Genomic DNA, 18,365 nt, shown 5'->3' with positions numbered 1-18,365 from the left:
TTTTTCTTTTTCTGTTGTTTGATATTTACCCCTTCTTTACTCCCCGCAGTTGTCTGTGCTCTTGCTCCTTTCATTTTTTTTGGTTTTGGTGTTTTATGTCAGTCTTCCCTCTTGGAGCTTTTTCAGGAGATCTCTTGGTGCAGTTTGTTGGGAAGGGTTTTGGAGCTTGAGCTTTCCTGTCCTCTGGAGGCTTTTGATTAAATTAAAGTCTAGCAGTCTGGGGGAAGGGTGTTTGAGCTTGAGTTTTCCTGACCTCTGAAGATTTTTGATGGGATTAAGTTCAGCTGGGTTGGGCTGGATGTGCTCTGAGGCCAAAACATCCTGGAAGGCTGGAGCAATATGGACGGTCTCCGCCACTGTGACCAGGTTGCCCGCTCTGCGCTTCCTCTCCAGCTCCTTCCCCACCGCCTGTGTTCGACACTCTGAGTCTGGCACAGCCCTGCTCACAAGGTACACCCTCCAGGCCAGAGCTTTTGCCCACCCAGAAGTTCCCACTGGCACTGGAGGCTTAGAGCTTTAGGGTGGGGGAGGAGTCCTGGGACCTTCCTTCTTCCTTCCTCTTAAAATCGAGTGTTCTCAAATTCCAGCTATTGGGGGGCATACCTTTTGACTTGAGTCCAGCAGGAGGGTTCCTTGGCTCTGTCTTGTTATTAGGATTGATTTTCAGTTCCCTAGGAGCATTTAGCTTGTAATTGGTAAGGAAGGGTATTCAAAGGTCTGAACTTTTGCTGCCTCTATTTTGAGAAACTGAGCTCTTTGAGACTTTCTCCTGCTTGGGGAAATGGAATGGATTTTGAGCATATTTAAATTTTTGTTTTAAATTTTTTCTGTCTTTAATTTTTGTGGTTGCCAATCATGTGTATGTGAATTCACTTGTGTTAAGTTTGAATAAAATGAGGTCCTGCTGTAAAAGGAAAACATATCTGACATTATACACAATGTTTCAATTAATAAAAAAGCATTAAGTGTCCATTTTATGTTAGGCACTATGCAAGCACTGAAAATAGAAATGCAAAAAAATTATTCTTGCCCTTAAGGGTCTTACATTCTTGATGAGAGGAGGAGAAAACAATATATTCAAAGAAATATATGTACATGTATATAATACAAAGATTAATGCAAGATACATACAAAGTAATTACAAAGTAACCTTAGAGGTCATGGCATTAGTAGCTGGAATGCTAATAGTAAAGTGAAATTTGAAGAAGATTAGACATTCTTAGAATAAGAGGTGACATGGAAAGCATTCTGGGTATGGGAGGAGGCAGCAGAAGCTCAAATCAAGGAGCTGAATTGAGATGTGTGAGGACTGGTGAGTGGATAGATAGACCATTGAGTGTGGAGGAAGGAATACTTTAGAAGGAACCCAGAAAGACAGGAAGGGGCCAGGCTATGAAAGCTTGAGAGCTCCATCCAATCTCTGTTCACAGTTGTCTGGGAAATGTCTTTTCAAATCCTTTCTTTAGGCCAAGATTGTTCTTACTAGTTTGACAAAACTCACCCCCCTATACAGTTTTGTGGTTACTTTATTTATTGTTGCAGTCGTGGTCTATCATTTTACCTGATTTCATTTTGTATCAGTTCATATAAATTTCTCTATGCTTTTATGTATTTATCACAGTTGACAGTAAAAATTAGTTTGCTTAATATGACCTCAGATGTCCAGGATGCTAAAAAAACCAATAACAGGGCATGAATCCTTTTTGGCCTCTTGCTGGAATGGAACAATTAGGGTCAAGTTTCCTATGTCCCTATTTCCTTCCTTACTGCTCGTTCTTATCAGACTTCTATCTTTTGTTCTTGTCTTTTTGATCTAAAATTTTCCTTCTCTGTGTTTGCTCTTTCTGGTTTTGACATCAGCATCTTATTTGTAGCATAAAAGGAGATTATCAGGTGTCCCTTCCTTACCACTTTTTCTAAACATTTTATTCAATATTAGAATTAGTTCATCTTTAAATATTGACAGAATTTTCTTGTAAAATCATCTCATTTTGATGGCCTGTTCAATTTCTCTTTCTAAAACAGGTGTCTTTAGATATCTTTTTTCTTACTCAGTCTAGGAAATTTGTATTTTTGTAAGGATTCATTGTTTAACTTCAATTTATAAATTTAGTTTGAACAAAGTTAACTTGAACAAAGCATTTTTTTTACCTTTCTGGGCTTTAGTTTCTTCATATGTAAAATGTGGGAGCTGGACTAGAGGTCTTTTCATTATAGATGAGGAAATTAAGATCCATAGAGAATAATGAATTACCTCCAGTTACTTCTTACAGTTATACAACATGTTTGTGACAAGATCAAGACTGAGAATACTTCTGTGATCACTGAAGGATGATGAGAAAACCTCAAGGGCTGTGTGCTGGGAGAAGGAGCCTAGACCTGACAATTCATGAACCTGTATTCTGGCTTAATTCTCTCCTGGATCCACTGAGGGTTTGTTTTCCATCTCATTCCTGAGGTCACATACAGAATGGAATCCAGGACAGGCCATGATACCAGTGTGACAAATTTGTAGACCTGCTGACAGTACTGAATAGTGGTCTACTTTTGCCCTGCCAACCCTCCCCTTCTTTCTCCCTGATGCCCTGATTAGAAACAGGTGAAACCAGGCTCTGTACCAAGGGTTAGCCCTCATCTGGGGATTTATTAGTCCTGTCTTTCCAGTCTATAAATCAGAGAAGAGGAGGATCCCAACTAGAATTCAGTAGTATATAAAGGCAAATGGAGCCTTGGAAAATAACAAGCAGCCTCGATCCTAGGCCACACAGACAGATAGACCAGGATGGATTGCTGGGAGCTCCTGTTGGTAGCCTGGATCACTTGTGTCTTCAGTCTGCCCAATGATGGCTTATATAGGTAACATCAAGGCCAAGAGGAACGGGGTTAAGGGGAGGCTAAGCTGACTAATAGGTTGGAAAATAATGGACCAAAGAACCTTGGGAAGGAGAGGGCTTTCCATATGATCATCAGGAGGAAAGTAATGTCTGTGGGCCAATAAGCAGAGGTAAGGGGTTCTCTGTCTAGGTATAGGCAACAGGGCATTAAGGCAATAGAAGAAGCAGCAAGTACCTAAAGGCTATAGATAATAAGCAGAGAAAAAAGTGGTCCAGGGATTACCGTTGACTATGTAAACTTTCCTCTTTCCCCCCAAAACTGTAATGGTTTCCTATTACAGATGAGGAAACTGAGACCCATATAGAACAACGATTTACCCCCCCCCCTCCATAATCTCATACAATTTAATAGCATTCTTACCTGCAAAACTGACAAAATCAAGCCTTGTGATTCTTGTGTGGTCAATTCCCACAAGGAAGAAGGAGGGGATTTGAGATGAGGGAGCCATTTGGAAGGAGGAAGCCATTGTGGAGATAGAGTAATTTGGAGGGACAGAGAACTACCAGCATTCAGTCATTCTTCAGCCACAATGATCAGAATTGTAGCTCCTGTCAATCAACTAGGAACTCTTTTCAGATGAAATGCAATTACACAATCAATAAACATTTATTTTGCAGCTAATGTGTACCAGGCACTGTGCTAAGCTGGAGAGTGAGAAAGAAAGTTTGTTAACATAATGAGATGACATGTGAAGAAATATATATATATATATATATACACACACATATATATATGTATGTATATATGTACATATATATATATACATATATATATATACATATATATAAACTATAGAGAGAGTATGTAGACAAAGTAGATGGAAGATAATTTGCATGGAAAGCCACTAATAGCGGGGGAGATTGTAGAAGACCTTTTGCAGAAGATGGGATTTACGTTGAATCTTGAAGAAGTAATGCAGGAGTGGGGTAGCTAGGTAGTACAGTAGATAGAAAGCCAGGCCTGGAGTCAGGAGGACCTGGATTCAAATCTGACTTCAGATGCTTCCTAGCATGCTTCACCCTGGGCAAGTCAGCTAACCCCCATTACCTAGCCCTAACCACTCTTATTCCTTGGAACCAATGCTTAGTATTGATTCTAAGACAGAAGATAAGGGTTTTAAAAATAAATTTTAAAATTTCCTAATAAAGAGTGAAGCATGGGAAACAGAGGAATGAGAATCAGGGAAGTGGAAGACTTTCCCCTCATGGGATCATTCTAGCAAGGGACTCAAAAGGATTAATGCCCAATCTCTGGGTTTCTTAGCATCTGGGGACATGAGTTGTACCATCCAAACTTGTTTTCATACGTAATCAGAAGCCAATATGTGAAGGGAAGTAAACAAATTTTCCAGGCATGGGGTCCAGAGATGGAGTATCTTGTGTGAGGGACACATAGAAGACAAGTGTGACTAAATCATAGGGAGTATGGAGGGGAGAAATGGGAAGACTGAAAAGATGGGGAGGGGCCAGGGCAGGAAGGACTTTGAAAGCCAAGCAGAGGAATTAAGATTTCATTTATTTCTCTAGTGTAAACACTCTGTGTCTTGTTTCACAACATGCAAAACAGAGAAACATGTATTTTATGATAATATATGTATAACCTGTTTCATATGACCTGCCTTCTTTGGGACAGGGGGATTAGAGGGAGGGGAAAAATGAGTAAGGTTTTTTGATATACCTAATATAGAAATTTGTTTCTCTTTGATGAGGATTTAAAAATCATTAATATATATTTATAATAAATCAAAAGTATCATATTACATATTAAATAAATGCTAACTCAGCAAAATTTTTTTACAAATGTAATTGTAAGCCTTTCTAAAGTTTATTTAGTAGAGAGGGTGACATAAAGGGTAGTTCAGGGACACAATAGACAGAGAACTGAACTTGGAATCAGAATGAATCTTCTGCCTAAGTTGAAATCTAGGTTCCAACACATACTAGCTGGGTGGCCCTAGCCAAGTCACATAAGCCTGTTTACCTCAGTTCTGTCACCTATCAAATGAGCTGGAGAAGGAAATGGCAAAGCACTCCAGTATCTTTGCTAAGAACACCCAAAATTGTGTCACAAAGAGTTGGAAATAACTGAAAAATCCAAAATAAGAAGGGCGACATGCTTTTGGAAAATCACTTTGGCAGTTGAGTGGAGAATAAATGGAGGGGATAGAGATTTGAAGCAGGGGATTATCCAGAAGGCTATTGAAATAGAGGATAGGAGAGAGTATAAGAGTGATGGCTGTATGCCTGGAGTGAATGGGGGACACTAAGAGGGGTCAGGCAGGTAGGAGGAGACCCAGAGAGAGTAGTGACAAGAAAAGCTAGAGAAGAGAGGCAATCTAGGAGAAGAAATAAACAGGGTTGTGCTAACACTGTGTTCTATGTTATAGACAGAAAAATGAAAATATAGTGGCTCCAAACTTTAAGAAGTTGACATTCAACCCACCAGAGTGGGAGGTTAGCCCTTTACTCATGTATTAAAAAACAAAAACAAAAAAATCAACCTTACCTTCCATCTTAGAAATAATGTTGTCATTCATAGGTATTCATTGCAACTTATTGCTGTTACTACATATAACATTCTCCTGATTCTGCTCTCCTCACTTTTGAAAAAAAAAACCACCTTTTTTCAATCTCAGAATCAATAACATGTATCAGGTCCAAGGCCAAAGAATGATAAGGCCTAGGCAATTGTGGTTAAGTGAATTGCATAGGGTCACATAGCTAGGAAGTATCTGAGGTTAGATTTGAACACTGGACCTGTTATCTTGAAGCCTGACTCTTTATTCACTCAACTATCCCAACCAGGCCTTCTCTATAATTAACAGATAAATCAAACCAAAAAAGAAACAAGAAAGAGGTAAGAGATGTGAATGAAATCCTAGAAAAAAATTGGAATTAATAGATATGTGGAGAAAAATAAATAGGGACAAAAAAGAATACACTTATTTTCAGTAGCACATGGTAAATTCACAAAGATTGACCATGTACTAGGGCATAGAAACATGGCAAACAAGTACAAAAGAGCAGAAATAATGCAATCTTTTCAGATCATAATGCAATAAAAGTAATAATGAGCAAGGGTACATGGAGAGGCAAATAAAAAATTAATTGGAAATTAAATAATATTCTCCCAAATTAAAGAAAAAAATTATAGAAACAATAATTTCATTGAAGAAAATGACAATGATGAGACATCCTTTCAAAATCTATGGGATACAGCCAAAGCAGTACTCAGTATGAAATTTATATTCTTGAATGCATATATTAACAAATTAGGGAGGGCAAAGAACAATGAATTGGGCATGCAAATAAAAAAAAATTAGAAAGCAAACTAATTAAAAATCCCCCAATGAAAATTAAATTAGAGATCCTAAAAATTAAAGAAGAAATTGATCAAATTGAAAATAAAAGAAGTATTGAATTAATAAATAAAACTAGAACTGGGTACATTGAAAAAACAAATAAAATAGACAAAGTACTGGTCAATCTAAGTTAAAAAAGGAAAGAAGAAAATCAAATTAACAGTACCAAAGATGGAAAGGGAGACATCACCTCTAATGAAGAGAAAAATAAGGCAATCATTAAAAACTATTTTACTCAATTATATTGCAATAGATATGGCAATATAGGTGATATGGATGAATATTTACAAAAATATAAATTTCATAGATTAACAGAAGAAAAAATAGATACCTAAATAACCCTATATGAGAAAAAGAAATTGAACAAGTCATCAAAGAACTCCCTAAGGAAAAAATCCCCGGTATTCACAAGTGAATCCTATCAAACATTCAAAGAACAACTAATCCCAATATTATACAAACTATTTGATGGAATAAGCAAAGAAGGAATTATACCAAATTCCTTTTATGACACAAATATGGCACTGATTCCAAAACCAGGCAGACCAGAAACAGAGAAAGTCACTTTTACTCTTTTGGCCTCAGTTCTTCTGTCAAATGAGCCTGGGAAGGAAATGGCTAATGACTCCAGTATCTTTGCCAAGAAAAGCCCAAATAGAGTCACAAGAGTCAGATGTGGAGTCACAAAGAGTCAGATGTGACTAATTGACTACATAGCAACGACTGGTTTTCTTAGGACTCTAGGAAATCACTGAATCTCAGAATTGGAAGGAAGATTTCCTGACTTCTAACTCAAACCTCTCCTTTACCATTATCTCTTCTTCCCAGTCCCTCTGCCCAGCCACCAACATTTGTCTAAGAGATCAGTAAGGACATTCTGCCCATGCTTGGGGCAGATGGTAATTCTGTGGCCATGACAGTGATAAGAATAAGTCAGGCTCTCTTTTTTCCTTAAGTCTCCTAATGCTGAGTGTGTCTTTTCCATAAAGAAAAAGAATAAATGATAGGAGGGCAGATTTAGATCTGGAAAGGACCTTACCGATAAACAATCCCCTCATTTTACATATGAGGAAACTGAGGCCCAGGGAGAGTATCAGTGGATCAAGATCATGCAGATATTCTAAATTCAGATCTCTTTCATAAAACTCCATTTATTAGAATTATTTTATTTAAGCTTCTTGGAGAGGGCAAGAGCAATAGATTCATAAAACTTTTGTGAAGATAATTCTTTTAAAATTAATTTTATGAATGTTAATTATATAATCAATATGCTTAATTATATATGGAAGGATTGTTGTATTTTATATATTTAATGAGCATAATTACTTTTTAATTAAATTGATGCTTTTTGAACAAATCATTACCCACCCTACTTTAGAGAAAGCCTTCCCTTTTAACAAATGAAAACATGATCTAGAAATCTTGCCAATATCAATATTTCCTTGTGCTTTAAGATTTCAAAGTACTGTGGGCAGCTGAGTGGTTCAGTGGATTGAGAGACAGGTCTAGAGATGGGAGGTCCTGGGTTCAAATTTGGCCTTAGACACTGCCTAGCTGTATGACCCTGGGCAAGTCACTTAAACCCCATTGCCTAGCCATTATCACTCTTAGAACCAATACATAGTATTGATTCTAAAACAGAAGGTAAGAGCTTTAAAAAAAGATTTCAAAGTACTATTGCTATGTTTTCTCAATTAATTCACACAGCTGTTTGAAGTATATACTATTATTATTTCTATTTTATGGACAAGATGAAGTTAAATGACTTGTCTAAGATCACAAAATTTGTAAGGATCTATGGCAGGCTTTAAGTTCAAATCTCCCTGAATTAAAGTCTAGCACTCTATCCATTAGAACCGCTGACTGGCCCCAAATATCTACAGCACTCAGCACTAGTAGCCACTCATAACACTGGCATTATGAATGGAAGAGTTATGTTTTGTTACCTTGTGAAGAAGTGGCAGGGGTGTAAATGTATTTGGAGAAGGGATTGGGGCATTGACCAAGAGGAGTCAAGGAAACTTTTAGACAAGTGGTGGCAGACTGTACTAGAAATGGATTCCTCTGAGTCACTTACTGATTTGGAAAATCACAAACCTTCATGATGTTTCATTCTGTTTTTTTTTTGTTAAACATTTCACAATTATGTTTTTCTTCTGTCCTAGAATATCTTTGGTGGTTTTAGAAACAGGTGCAGCTCTCTAATGCCTAATCTGAGAATTTGGGGCAGTCTTAATTGGGGGGACAAAGGAATGAGTGAAATAATCTTAAGGGATTGAGTAAGGGACTCTGGGGAATTCTAATATGCTTGTCTTTTCTTTCCTCTATTCCTGGTCAGGGTTGGCCTCAAGAAAATGACCTCAGCCAAAGAGAGCATGAAGACAAGGGAAAAGCTCTTGGGGAAGTTGAAAATGGAACATGGGACACAGACCAATGAAAAGAATTCCATTGATACAGTATTGTCTCTTGGTCTCTACAATTTTCTGGATGTAAGCCCTCAGCTACTGATCCTTTCCCCTTCCCCCTGACAATGCTCCCCAGGGCACAACTTCAATTAGAAATTTTAGAAAATATGAAACATGGGTTTTAAATAGTTTTTCTTTAACATTTTTATCAGTTAAATGAAAGCAGTAGAGGAAAAAATTGGAAAAGAAATAAGAGCAGAGAAACATGGGAAAGAGGTGAGGAAGGCAAACTCTGTGAAGAAGAAGAGAGTGGGGGGGGGTACTAAAAAGGGCTGCATAAAAACCAGAATCCTGAAGTTCTCTTCCCAGAGAATGGAAGGGCCATAAGGGGGCTGATTCAAAGGTCGTTATCTTAAAGACAGTTGTCCCATTTCAGTCTGCACCACTCCCTGCAAATGCAATAATTCCTCAGAGAGTAGCATAGATTTCAGAGTTTGTAGGACCCTCAGAAGTCTTCATTCTACCCTGTCCAGAAATTCCCTCCCTGCACAGCATTCTTTACAAGTATACATCCAGCTTCTGCTGGAATACTTCCACTAATAGGGAGCTCATCACCTTACACAAGACAGACATTTCTATTTATTGCCACAAAATTTGACTTTTGGCACCACTGAGGTGGCTCAATGCACAGAGTGCTGGAATCAGAAAGATTTTAGTTCAAATTCAGCCTTAGACTCTTATTAACTGTGTGACTTTGGACAAGTGACTTAACTTTGTTTGCCTAATTCACTGGAGAAGGAAATGTGAAACCACTCTAGTACTTACCAAGAAAACCCTATATTAGGTCATGAAGAGTTATGGAACTGAACACCAACCAAAAGTTCAACTGTTATAAAATTCTCCCTGAGATAGAGTCACATCTGCCTCTATAATATCTAGCTATTGGAATAGGGGGAATTTACAATTAAAAATATATATTATATATATAATATAAATAATAATATATATTTATTTGAAGGATTATCAATTAGGAGAGAAATAAAAATTTGTTCTACTTGGCCCCAGAGAGCCATTGCTAAGAGCAAGGAGTGGAAGTAGTCAAGCCAAATTTCATTTCAATGTATTAAAAAAATGTTCTGAAAATGAGGGCTGTCCCAAAGTGCCTTTCCACTTTGGGCTGCCTCACTGGAAAATTAATCCCCTACTATCTGAGGAAGCAAGTGATCATTTGGTAATAACCACCTATGCTAGAGATCACAATTGGCAAATGTTGAAATGTTTAATGAAATAAATAAAAATGCAATACAAGATAGATAATGTTAATTTATGGCTTTTCTGTGTGACATCTTAGAGGCAGTTGTTTAGTCATCATTAGTCCTATCCAAATCTTCATGACCCCATGGAGGGTTTTCTTAGCAAAGCTACTGAAATGGTTTTACCATTTCCTTCTCCAGCTCATTTTATAGATGTGGAAACTGAGGTCGAAAGGTTGAAGTCATTTGTCTGGGATCACAGAGCTAGTATGTATCTGAGGCCACTCTCAGGAAGATGAGCCTTCCTGACTCCAGGCCCAATAGTCTATCCACTTGCTGCCCCTACAGAGGCAGAGGAGCTCCCTGTTCAGATTAGAGGTGAAACATAATGACCTCCGAGGGTACTTTCTATTCTGTCTGTGTAATCTCTTGAACCTGGACTAATACTGAGAAAGGGGACCCAGAGGACACTTCAGCCCTTCCTTACTGATCTGTACACATGTGAAGTCTAGAATGCCTGGAACTCATACAGACTTTGGGACCCTTTGTGCCCACAGCATCTTGTAAAATGTGACCTGGCTTCCACGCTCCCAAATATCTCATTCAACTTGGATGGCAAGGACTTCACACTCCAAGGTTCTGACTATGTCTTAGAGGTAAGCTTCTGGATTATTCTCTTTCTGTTTCTCTGCCTGTCTCTCTGCCTCTCTTTCTCAGTGTCATTCTGTCTCCATCTCCTTCTCTGTTTGTCTGTCTGTCTGTTGGTCTCTCTGTCCGTCTGTCTCTGTCTCTTTGTCTGTCTGTCTGTGTTTCTTTCTCTCTGTCTCCGTCTGGCTCTCTCAGAAGTAGAGGACCATGGGCATTAGCAATCAGCTACAACAATAAGAATCAGGGTTGGGGGTGTTAAATATAGATCGAAAGGTACTCCCATGTTTCCTCCATAAAAGTGGCTTCATTTACTAACTAGCACCAAAGTGATAGGGCTATGAAGTATTTGTATCCTAACAACCCAATAAAGTTGGTAGTATATAACTTTTATCCTGATTTTACAGGTGAGGAAACAGGCTCAGAGACATGAAGGTACTTGCTAAAGGTTATACAGCTAAATGGGGGAAAAGCTCTAGCCTGGTCCCTCTTATCTTTATATACTTTCCCTCACTTTCCTTCTCCCATGAATTAGGCAAACAGAAGTTAAGTGAATTGCCCAGAGTCACACAGCAAATGTTTATATGATGCTGAATTTTAACTCAGGTATTCCTGATTCCAGACTCAGCACTATATCCACTGAGCCCCCTTGCTTTCTATACTTTCTCTGATCTCAGTTTCTGTGGGCTCAATTATAATTAATATTCTTGTCTTTATAGTACATTAAAATTTATAAAGTGTTTTTGATTATCCTAGTGATTAGGGGTGTCCTCTCATTTGTCTGCATTTAAGATATGTTTGATCTTGATAATTTTGTTACTTTTTTTTAACAGTTACTTTCTGTTTTAACAACTCTAAGACCAAAGGGTAAGAAAAGTAGGGTTAAGTGATTTACCCAGGATCACACAGCTAGGAAGTATCTGAGGAAAGATTTGAACACAGGTCCTCCTGATTCCAGGTCTGTCTCTCTTATGATATTAAAAGATAAAGTATGTTGGTATTATATAATACAATACATATATTCTATGCATCTCTCAGTTTCTAAATTTTTTTCTATGATATCATTTGACTTTCCCATGTTGTTTATGCCTTCTGCAAAACTCCCCCAAATTCCAATTTAATTTCTTAGAGTGACATATGATATATCAAACCACAATGGGGAAAAGACACCTGTATATGCTGATTTTTTCCTTATTGATGACTTCCTTTGGGTAAAAGTCCAAAAATAGAGTCTCTGTTTTGAAGAATATGGGCATAGTTCTTAATAATTACCATAATATCCTATTTATTAGAGGTGAGGTCACCCTTTTCATTTCTGATACTGTAAATTTGATTTTCTTCTTTCCTTTTTTATTAGATTAACCAGCACTTCATCAATTTTATTTCTTTTTTCAAAGTACCAGCTTCTCATCTTATTTATTAGTTCAATAGTTCTTTTACTTTCAACTTTATTAATTTCTCCTTTGATTTTTAGTATTTCCAATTTAGTTTTTATCTGGGGATTTTTAATTTTTCTCTTTCTAGTTTTTTAAGTTGCATGATTAATTCATTGATCTCCTCCCTCTCTGTTTTGCTGGTATAGGCAACCAGGGATATACATTTTCCCCTGGGTATTTCTATGACTGCATCCCAAAGATTTTGATATGTTGTTTCCTCATTGTCACTCTCTTCAATGAATCATTAATTATTTCCATGATTTGTTCTTTAACCAACCAATTTTGGAGAATCATATTATTTAATTTCCAATTAAAATTTAAATTTCATTTATTTTTTTTTCAATTTCGAACATTGTTCCTTGGTTACAAAAATCATTTTCTATTCCCCCTTGCCCCACCCCTGCCATAGCCGATGCGCAGTTACACTGGATATTGCCTGTGTTCTTGATCAGAACCCCTTTCCATGTTGTTGGTATTTACACTAGGATGTTAATTTAAGGTCTACATCCCCAATCATATCCCCTTTGACCCAGGCCACTAGGCCGTTGTTTTTCTTTAGTGTTTTTATTCTGACAGTTTTTCCTCTGGATGTGGATAGTGTTTTTTCTCCTGTAGGCCTCTGAGTTGTTCAGGATGAATGCATTACCACTAATGGAGAAGTCCATTACATTTGATTGTACCACAGCGTATCAGTCTCTGTATAAAATGTTTTCCTGGTTCTGCTCCTTTCATTCTGCACCACTTCCTGGAGGTTGTTCCATTCTCCATGGAATTCCTCCACTTTATTATTCCTTTGAGCACAATAGTATTCCATCACCATCATATACCACAATTTGTTCAGCCATTCCCCAATTGAAGGACATCCCCTCATTTTCCAATTTTTTGCCACCACAAAGAGCACAGCTATATATATTCTTGTACATGTCTTTTTCTTTATTATTTCTTTGGGGTCCAAAACCAGCAGTGCTATGGCTGGATAAAAGGGCAAACTCTTTTATTGCCTTTTGGGCATAGTTCTAAATTGCCCTCCAGAATTCTTGGATCAATTCACAACTCTACCAGCAAAGAATTAATGTCCCAACTTTGGCACATCCCCTCCAGCATTCATTACTTTCCTATGCTGGAAGGTTAGCCAGTCTGCTAGGTGTGAGGTGATACCTCAGAGTTTTTTTGATTTGCATCCCTCTGATTATAAGAGATTTAGAGCACTATTTCATGTGCTTATTAATGGTTTTGATTTCTTTGACTGAAAATTACCTGTTCATGTCCCTTTCCCATTTATTAATTGGAGAATGGCTTGATTTTTTGTACAACTGATTTAGCTCTTTATATATTTGAGTAATTATATCTTTGTCAGAGTTTTTTGTTATGAAGATTGTTTCCCAGTTTTTTATTTCCCTCTGATTTTGGTTATATTTGTTTTACTTGTACAAAACCTTTTTAATTTGATGTTGTCAAAATTATTTATTTTAAATTTTGTGACTCTTTCTAAGTCTTGCTTGGTTTTAAAATCTTTCCCTTCCCAAAGATCTGACATGAATACTATTCTGTGTTCACCTAATTTATTTATAGTTTCCTTCTTTATGTTCAGGTCATTCACCCATTCTGAGTTTATTTGGTGTAGGATGTGAGGTATTGATCCAAACCTAATCTCTCCCACACTGTCTTCCAATTTTCCCAGCAATTTTTATTGACTAGGGATTTTTTCCCCAAAAGCTATGATCTTTGGATTTCTCATAGACTGTTTTGCTGAGGTCCCTTACCCCAAGTCTTCCACTGATTTTCCTTTCTGTCTCTTAACCTGTATCAAATTGTTTTGATGACCACTGCTTTATAGTATAGTTTGAAATCTGGGACTGCAAGGCCGCTTTCCTTTGCATTTTTTTTTCATTATTTCTCTGGATATCCTTGATCTTTTGTTCTTCCAAATGAACTTTGTTATGATTTTTTCTAATTCAGTAAAAAAGTTTTTTGGAAGTTCGATGGGTATGGCACTAAATAAATAGATAAGTTTGGGTAGGATTGTCATTTTTATTATGTTAGCTCATCCTACCCATGAGCAATTAATGTTTTTCCAATTGTTCAGATCTAGTTTTAGTTGTGTGGAAAGTGTTTTGTAGTTGTGTTCCTATAGTTCTTGTGTTTGTCTTGGCAGATAGATCCTAAGTATTTTATTTTGTCTAAGGTAATTTTGAATGGGATTTCTCTTTCTAATTCTTGCTGCTGCAATGTGTTGGAGATATATAGAAATGCTGATGACTTATATGGGTTTATTTTGTATCCTGCAACTTTGCTAAAGTTGTTGACTTTAGTTTAGTTCAGGTAGCACTGGGTTCCATAGCAGTAAGTTTGGCACCTCTTAACTGGATAACCTCAAGGGTCAGGCAATAATAGAGATAAATGCAAAGTCTTTCATACAGGTTCCCAATATTAACTTCCCAAATAAATGGGGAGAGGTAGATAGAAGGTAGTTTGACAAAAAAAAAATCAGAGAGATTCAGTGTCCTGTACACTCAGAATCAGTCAAAAGGGTGATAGAGCAAGGGAAAAAAAAGCTGATACCATTTTACTCTATAGTGTGAAGATAGATACTAGCTCTGCTGTATTCTGTCCTGATCAGAATATCAGGAACACTATATTTAGTGCTGGGTGCCACATTTGTGGAAGAACATTGATAAGCTAGAGATTTTCTAGAGGAGGACAAACAGGGTGATACAAAAGGTCAGTTTATGATACTTGGTATGTCGGGCCTAGAGAAGAGTTTGGGGGAGAGATGGTGGTGGAGTTGTGGTGGAGGAAGTGATCATTACCTTTATGTACTTGAAGGACTAACTGGAGGAAGAAGAATTGGTGTGTTTCTGCTTGACTCCAGAGTGAAAAGCTAGGAAAGATGGGCAGAAGGTTAAAGAGGTCGAATAAAGCTTATAACTAGCAGTACTGATATATAGAACAACCTCCTGATGCTAACAGCTAATCCACAGTGGAATGGGCTGACTTTGGAAGTAATGGGTTCCTCTATTCTAGATTGTTTTTGGTATAAGGCAGGATCATATCTGTCAAGCATATCACATTAGGAGTTCTCCTTCAGGTTGGACTAGATGCCTTCTAAGTTTCCTTTTAGCAGAACCTTTGTGATCTTGTCATCCTCTTTCTTCCAGTGCCAAGATTCTGTCATTTTTATCATAACCAGGAACTAAATTGAGTATTTGCTAAAAGCTGGGATCAGAGGAAGGGGGTGAAGGATCATGCATGTTTGTTAAAGGGCATCAGTCCAAACTAATCTCTCCTTGTAGAATGAGGACAGCAGCAATGAGATGTGCCTGGTGGCCCTCCATGACAAGAATGTAGAACCTCTGTGGCGCCTGGGTACAACCTTCATCAAAAAGTTCTACACTGAATTTGACTGACACAACAATCGTATTGGTTTTTCCTTGGTGGCCTGACCTGTCTCTGCCCACATCCCTGTTGGATCCCACTTTTTCCATGTTGTGCTTCAGTCCTTGGGACAGAGTTAAGTCCCTTCATCAAGCTCTCAAATCCTGCAGACCACTGTTAATCTACTGCTTTAATGGAGAATAGAATAAATTTTCATTGCTCAAATCTGGATTTGTCTTTTAGATGAGAATGGGGTGTAGCAGGAACTGGGGGGGAAGCACAATGTCTCTTCAGAATGTAAAGGATAGTGATCCTGCTATATACTCTTAGACAAACCCAGGCTCCTAAACTGACATCCAAATGGACACATGTATCCACCTTTGTTATATAATTGCAAGAGCTTCCTCCTTTCTTCCTCCTCCTCCTCCTCCTCCTCCTCCTCCTCCTCCTCCTCCTCCTCCTCCTCCTCCTCCTCCTCCTCCTCTCTCCCTTTTCCCTTCTTCTCCTCCCTTACCTTCTGTCTAAAAATCAATTCTAAGACAGAAGAGTTGCAAGGGCTGGGCATTTGGGGATAAGTGACTTGCCCAAGGTAACACAGCTAGGATGTGTCTGAGGCCAAATTTGAACTCAGGGTTTCCCATCTCCAGGCCTGGCCACCAAATTTTCCTACAATAGCTTCTTTTTTTAACTTGATTTTTTTTTCAATTAAATGTAGAAACATTTGTTGAAGATTGTTATCTAACATTTTGTGATTCAGATTCTCTTCCTTCCCAAGGCAGTAAAGAGCCTCATAGAGGTCATACCAGTGCTGTCATGTAATCAGTGTTTCCACATTCCTCACCCTCAATAGTTTAATTGCAGCATTGTCCCTTCCCCCCTCTGAACAATGTGCCATTTGAGTTGATTTTTCCTGCAATGAGGATGTAGTTTCTTGGTTTTATGAGCTGTCAAAGCCAACAAATGGGCAGCCCAGTGATGACTGAGCCTCATCATCCTTATCTAGACTCAGGCTTTGGAATGCAGACTGTTTGTTGCCACCCTCTAACACAACTCCCTTTGCAACCAAGGGCAAGCAGTTACAAACCAGCTGGTCCAAGAGAAGACTATAACCAGTGATTGGGCTGCACAGCATCTAAAAGCTCAGTCACTCATACAGGGATTATCCAAGACCTTGAGGCTCCTTAGAACAGAGCTCTCACCAACTGAGATTATCAAGCCAAGACAGTTACAGATGTATGAATATATATACCTATTGATGAATGGATGTACACCTGTACATGTACACAGAACCAGAGACAAGAATATGCTGATGTGAAGTACATGTGAATATCACAAGATGTACAACATACCCACGTGCATTCATGACACCTAAAACATAGAACAGTTGCCAACATGTAGGGGTGATACCTTGCATGGAGCATGAGAGCTATTTGGATTAGGCATAGGAAAAGTGGCTGCCTATTCTTCTTACTTTGAAGCCTGGGTGCTTTAGACAAGTACACAGATTAACAGATATTAGCCCAATAACATAGGGAGCAGTCATCTCTGGGAGATATAAGAACAGATCTATCCTGATGACAATATCTTCTCTAGGCCTGTTCCCACCTTGGTTCTCTCTCTCTCTCTCTGTCTCTCTCTCTCTCTCTGTCTCTCTCTCTCTCTCTCTCCTTCTCTCTCTCTCTCTCTGTCTCTCTCTCTGTCTCTCTCTCTCTCTCTCCTTCTCTCTCTCTCTCTCTCTCTCCTTCTCTCTCTCTCTCTCCTTCTCTCTCTCTCTCTCTCTCTCTCTCTCTCTCTCTCTCTCTCTCTCTCTCTCTCTCTCTCTCTCTTTCTCCGTCTTTCTTTCCTACACACACACACGCACATATACACACAGAGCTGAGGCTACTGTCCTCATTAGGTCTGCCTAGCCTTTACCATTCTTAGGCCTTGTAACAGATAGTATTGATTCTAAGTTAAGAAGATAAGGGTTTCCAAAACAAATAAAAATTACTTAACAATAATTCAATAAATATTATGTATCTACTGGATCAGAGATATGTTGGGCACTTGGGTGGGTGGGGGGAGGTAATAATAAAAAGTTTAGAAAACATGTCCCCATTGTATCAAGGTTGTACAGTGGATAGGTAGCTAGGCTTAGAGTAAGGAGGATCTGGGTTCAAATTTGACTCTTCCTAGCTATGTGGCCCTGAGCAAATCACTTAACCCCAATTGCCTAGCCCTGATCACTTTACCTTGAAACTGATATTTAATCTAAGACAGAAGGTAAGGGGTTTAAAAAAAAAAGAAAATCATAATATATGTTTCTTTACTCATGAAGATTACAGCCTAATAGGGGAATCAGATTCAAACACAGATAACTACAATGAACAACATGACATAATATAATTCAAGTTCAAAACTAAATGCTCTGTGAAGTTCCAGACTTTCTAGTTAGAGCTCTACCAGAGGGGGAGAGAAGAAATGAGGGGGCTTTTCAGGTATAAAGAAACTTGAACAAAGGGGTGGAGGTGGAAGAATGGTAGTTCAAGGGACATGTTTGGAAGACTTGGTGTGCACAGTTTGTATGCCAAATAAAGGAGTTTGAAGTTTATTTGAAAGTCACTAAATATTATTTGTTATATAGGATGTCCCCCTGAGAGGGAAAGAAGGAAGATACTGGGAGAAATTCTGATTACCGAGGAATTAAGATGATTGTTTACAAGCATCAAAAGTCCAGTCCTTTATGAAAACCTTCCACACCAATCAAAAACAAAGAGCTTTGGGGGGGATAGAAAACAAATTCAACAACAGAATCAAGCTGGGGTTCTCTCCTACTTGATTCAACTTAAAAGGTATAAAGAGAAGTTTTAACTCTAGGGTTTAAGGAAAAGAAAGAAGGAAGGTCTCAGGACTCTTCCCCACTTACTGTGCTGAGACTTGTAATAATTAAAATAGTTGAGGCCATAAACTGTAATGGTTAAAATAGTGGAAGACATAAACTGTTGCAGAAAAAGAG

At 38.1% G+C, this 18,365-nt stretch overlaps 2 protein-coding genes across 4 annotated transcripts in view; one reads left to right on the top strand and one right to left on the bottom strand.

Annotated features, from left to right (window-relative positions):
* The window catches only part of LOC107651290 (uncharacterized), a 171,989-nt gene that overhangs the window by 128,902 nt on the left and 24,722 nt on the right, over window positions 1–18,365 (bottom strand). For 2 of the 3 annotated variants that reach the window (XR_008916168.1, XM_056815774.1), the window contains exon 3: window positions 14,806–14,876. The gene's annotated coding sequence lies outside the window, so the exon portion shown is untranslated. Of the gene's footprint in view, window positions 1–8,678; window positions 14,877–18,365 lie in introns of those variants that run through there. The other variant, XR_008916169.1, reaches the window with a different exon arrangement.
* Window positions 8,611–15,580, top strand: LOC103098283 (renin-like). The gene is made up of 3 exons (XM_016430096.2): window positions 8,611–8,745; window positions 10,472–10,570; window positions 15,289–15,580. Exons 1-3 carry the CDS (start codon window positions 8,611–8,613, stop codon window positions 15,400–15,402), a joined length of 348 nt encoding a protein of 115 aa, XP_016285582.1. The 3' UTR covers window positions 15,403–15,580.

This window comes from Monodelphis domestica, chromosome 2 (genome assembly GCF_027887165.1).
Source record: "Monodelphis domestica isolate mMonDom1 chromosome 2, mMonDom1.pri, whole genome shotgun sequence".
In the NCBI taxonomy this organism is placed as follows: domain Eukaryota; kingdom Metazoa; phylum Chordata; class Mammalia; order Didelphimorphia; family Didelphidae; genus Monodelphis; species Monodelphis domestica.
This window is presented reverse-complemented; position numbering and strand designations above follow the sequence as displayed.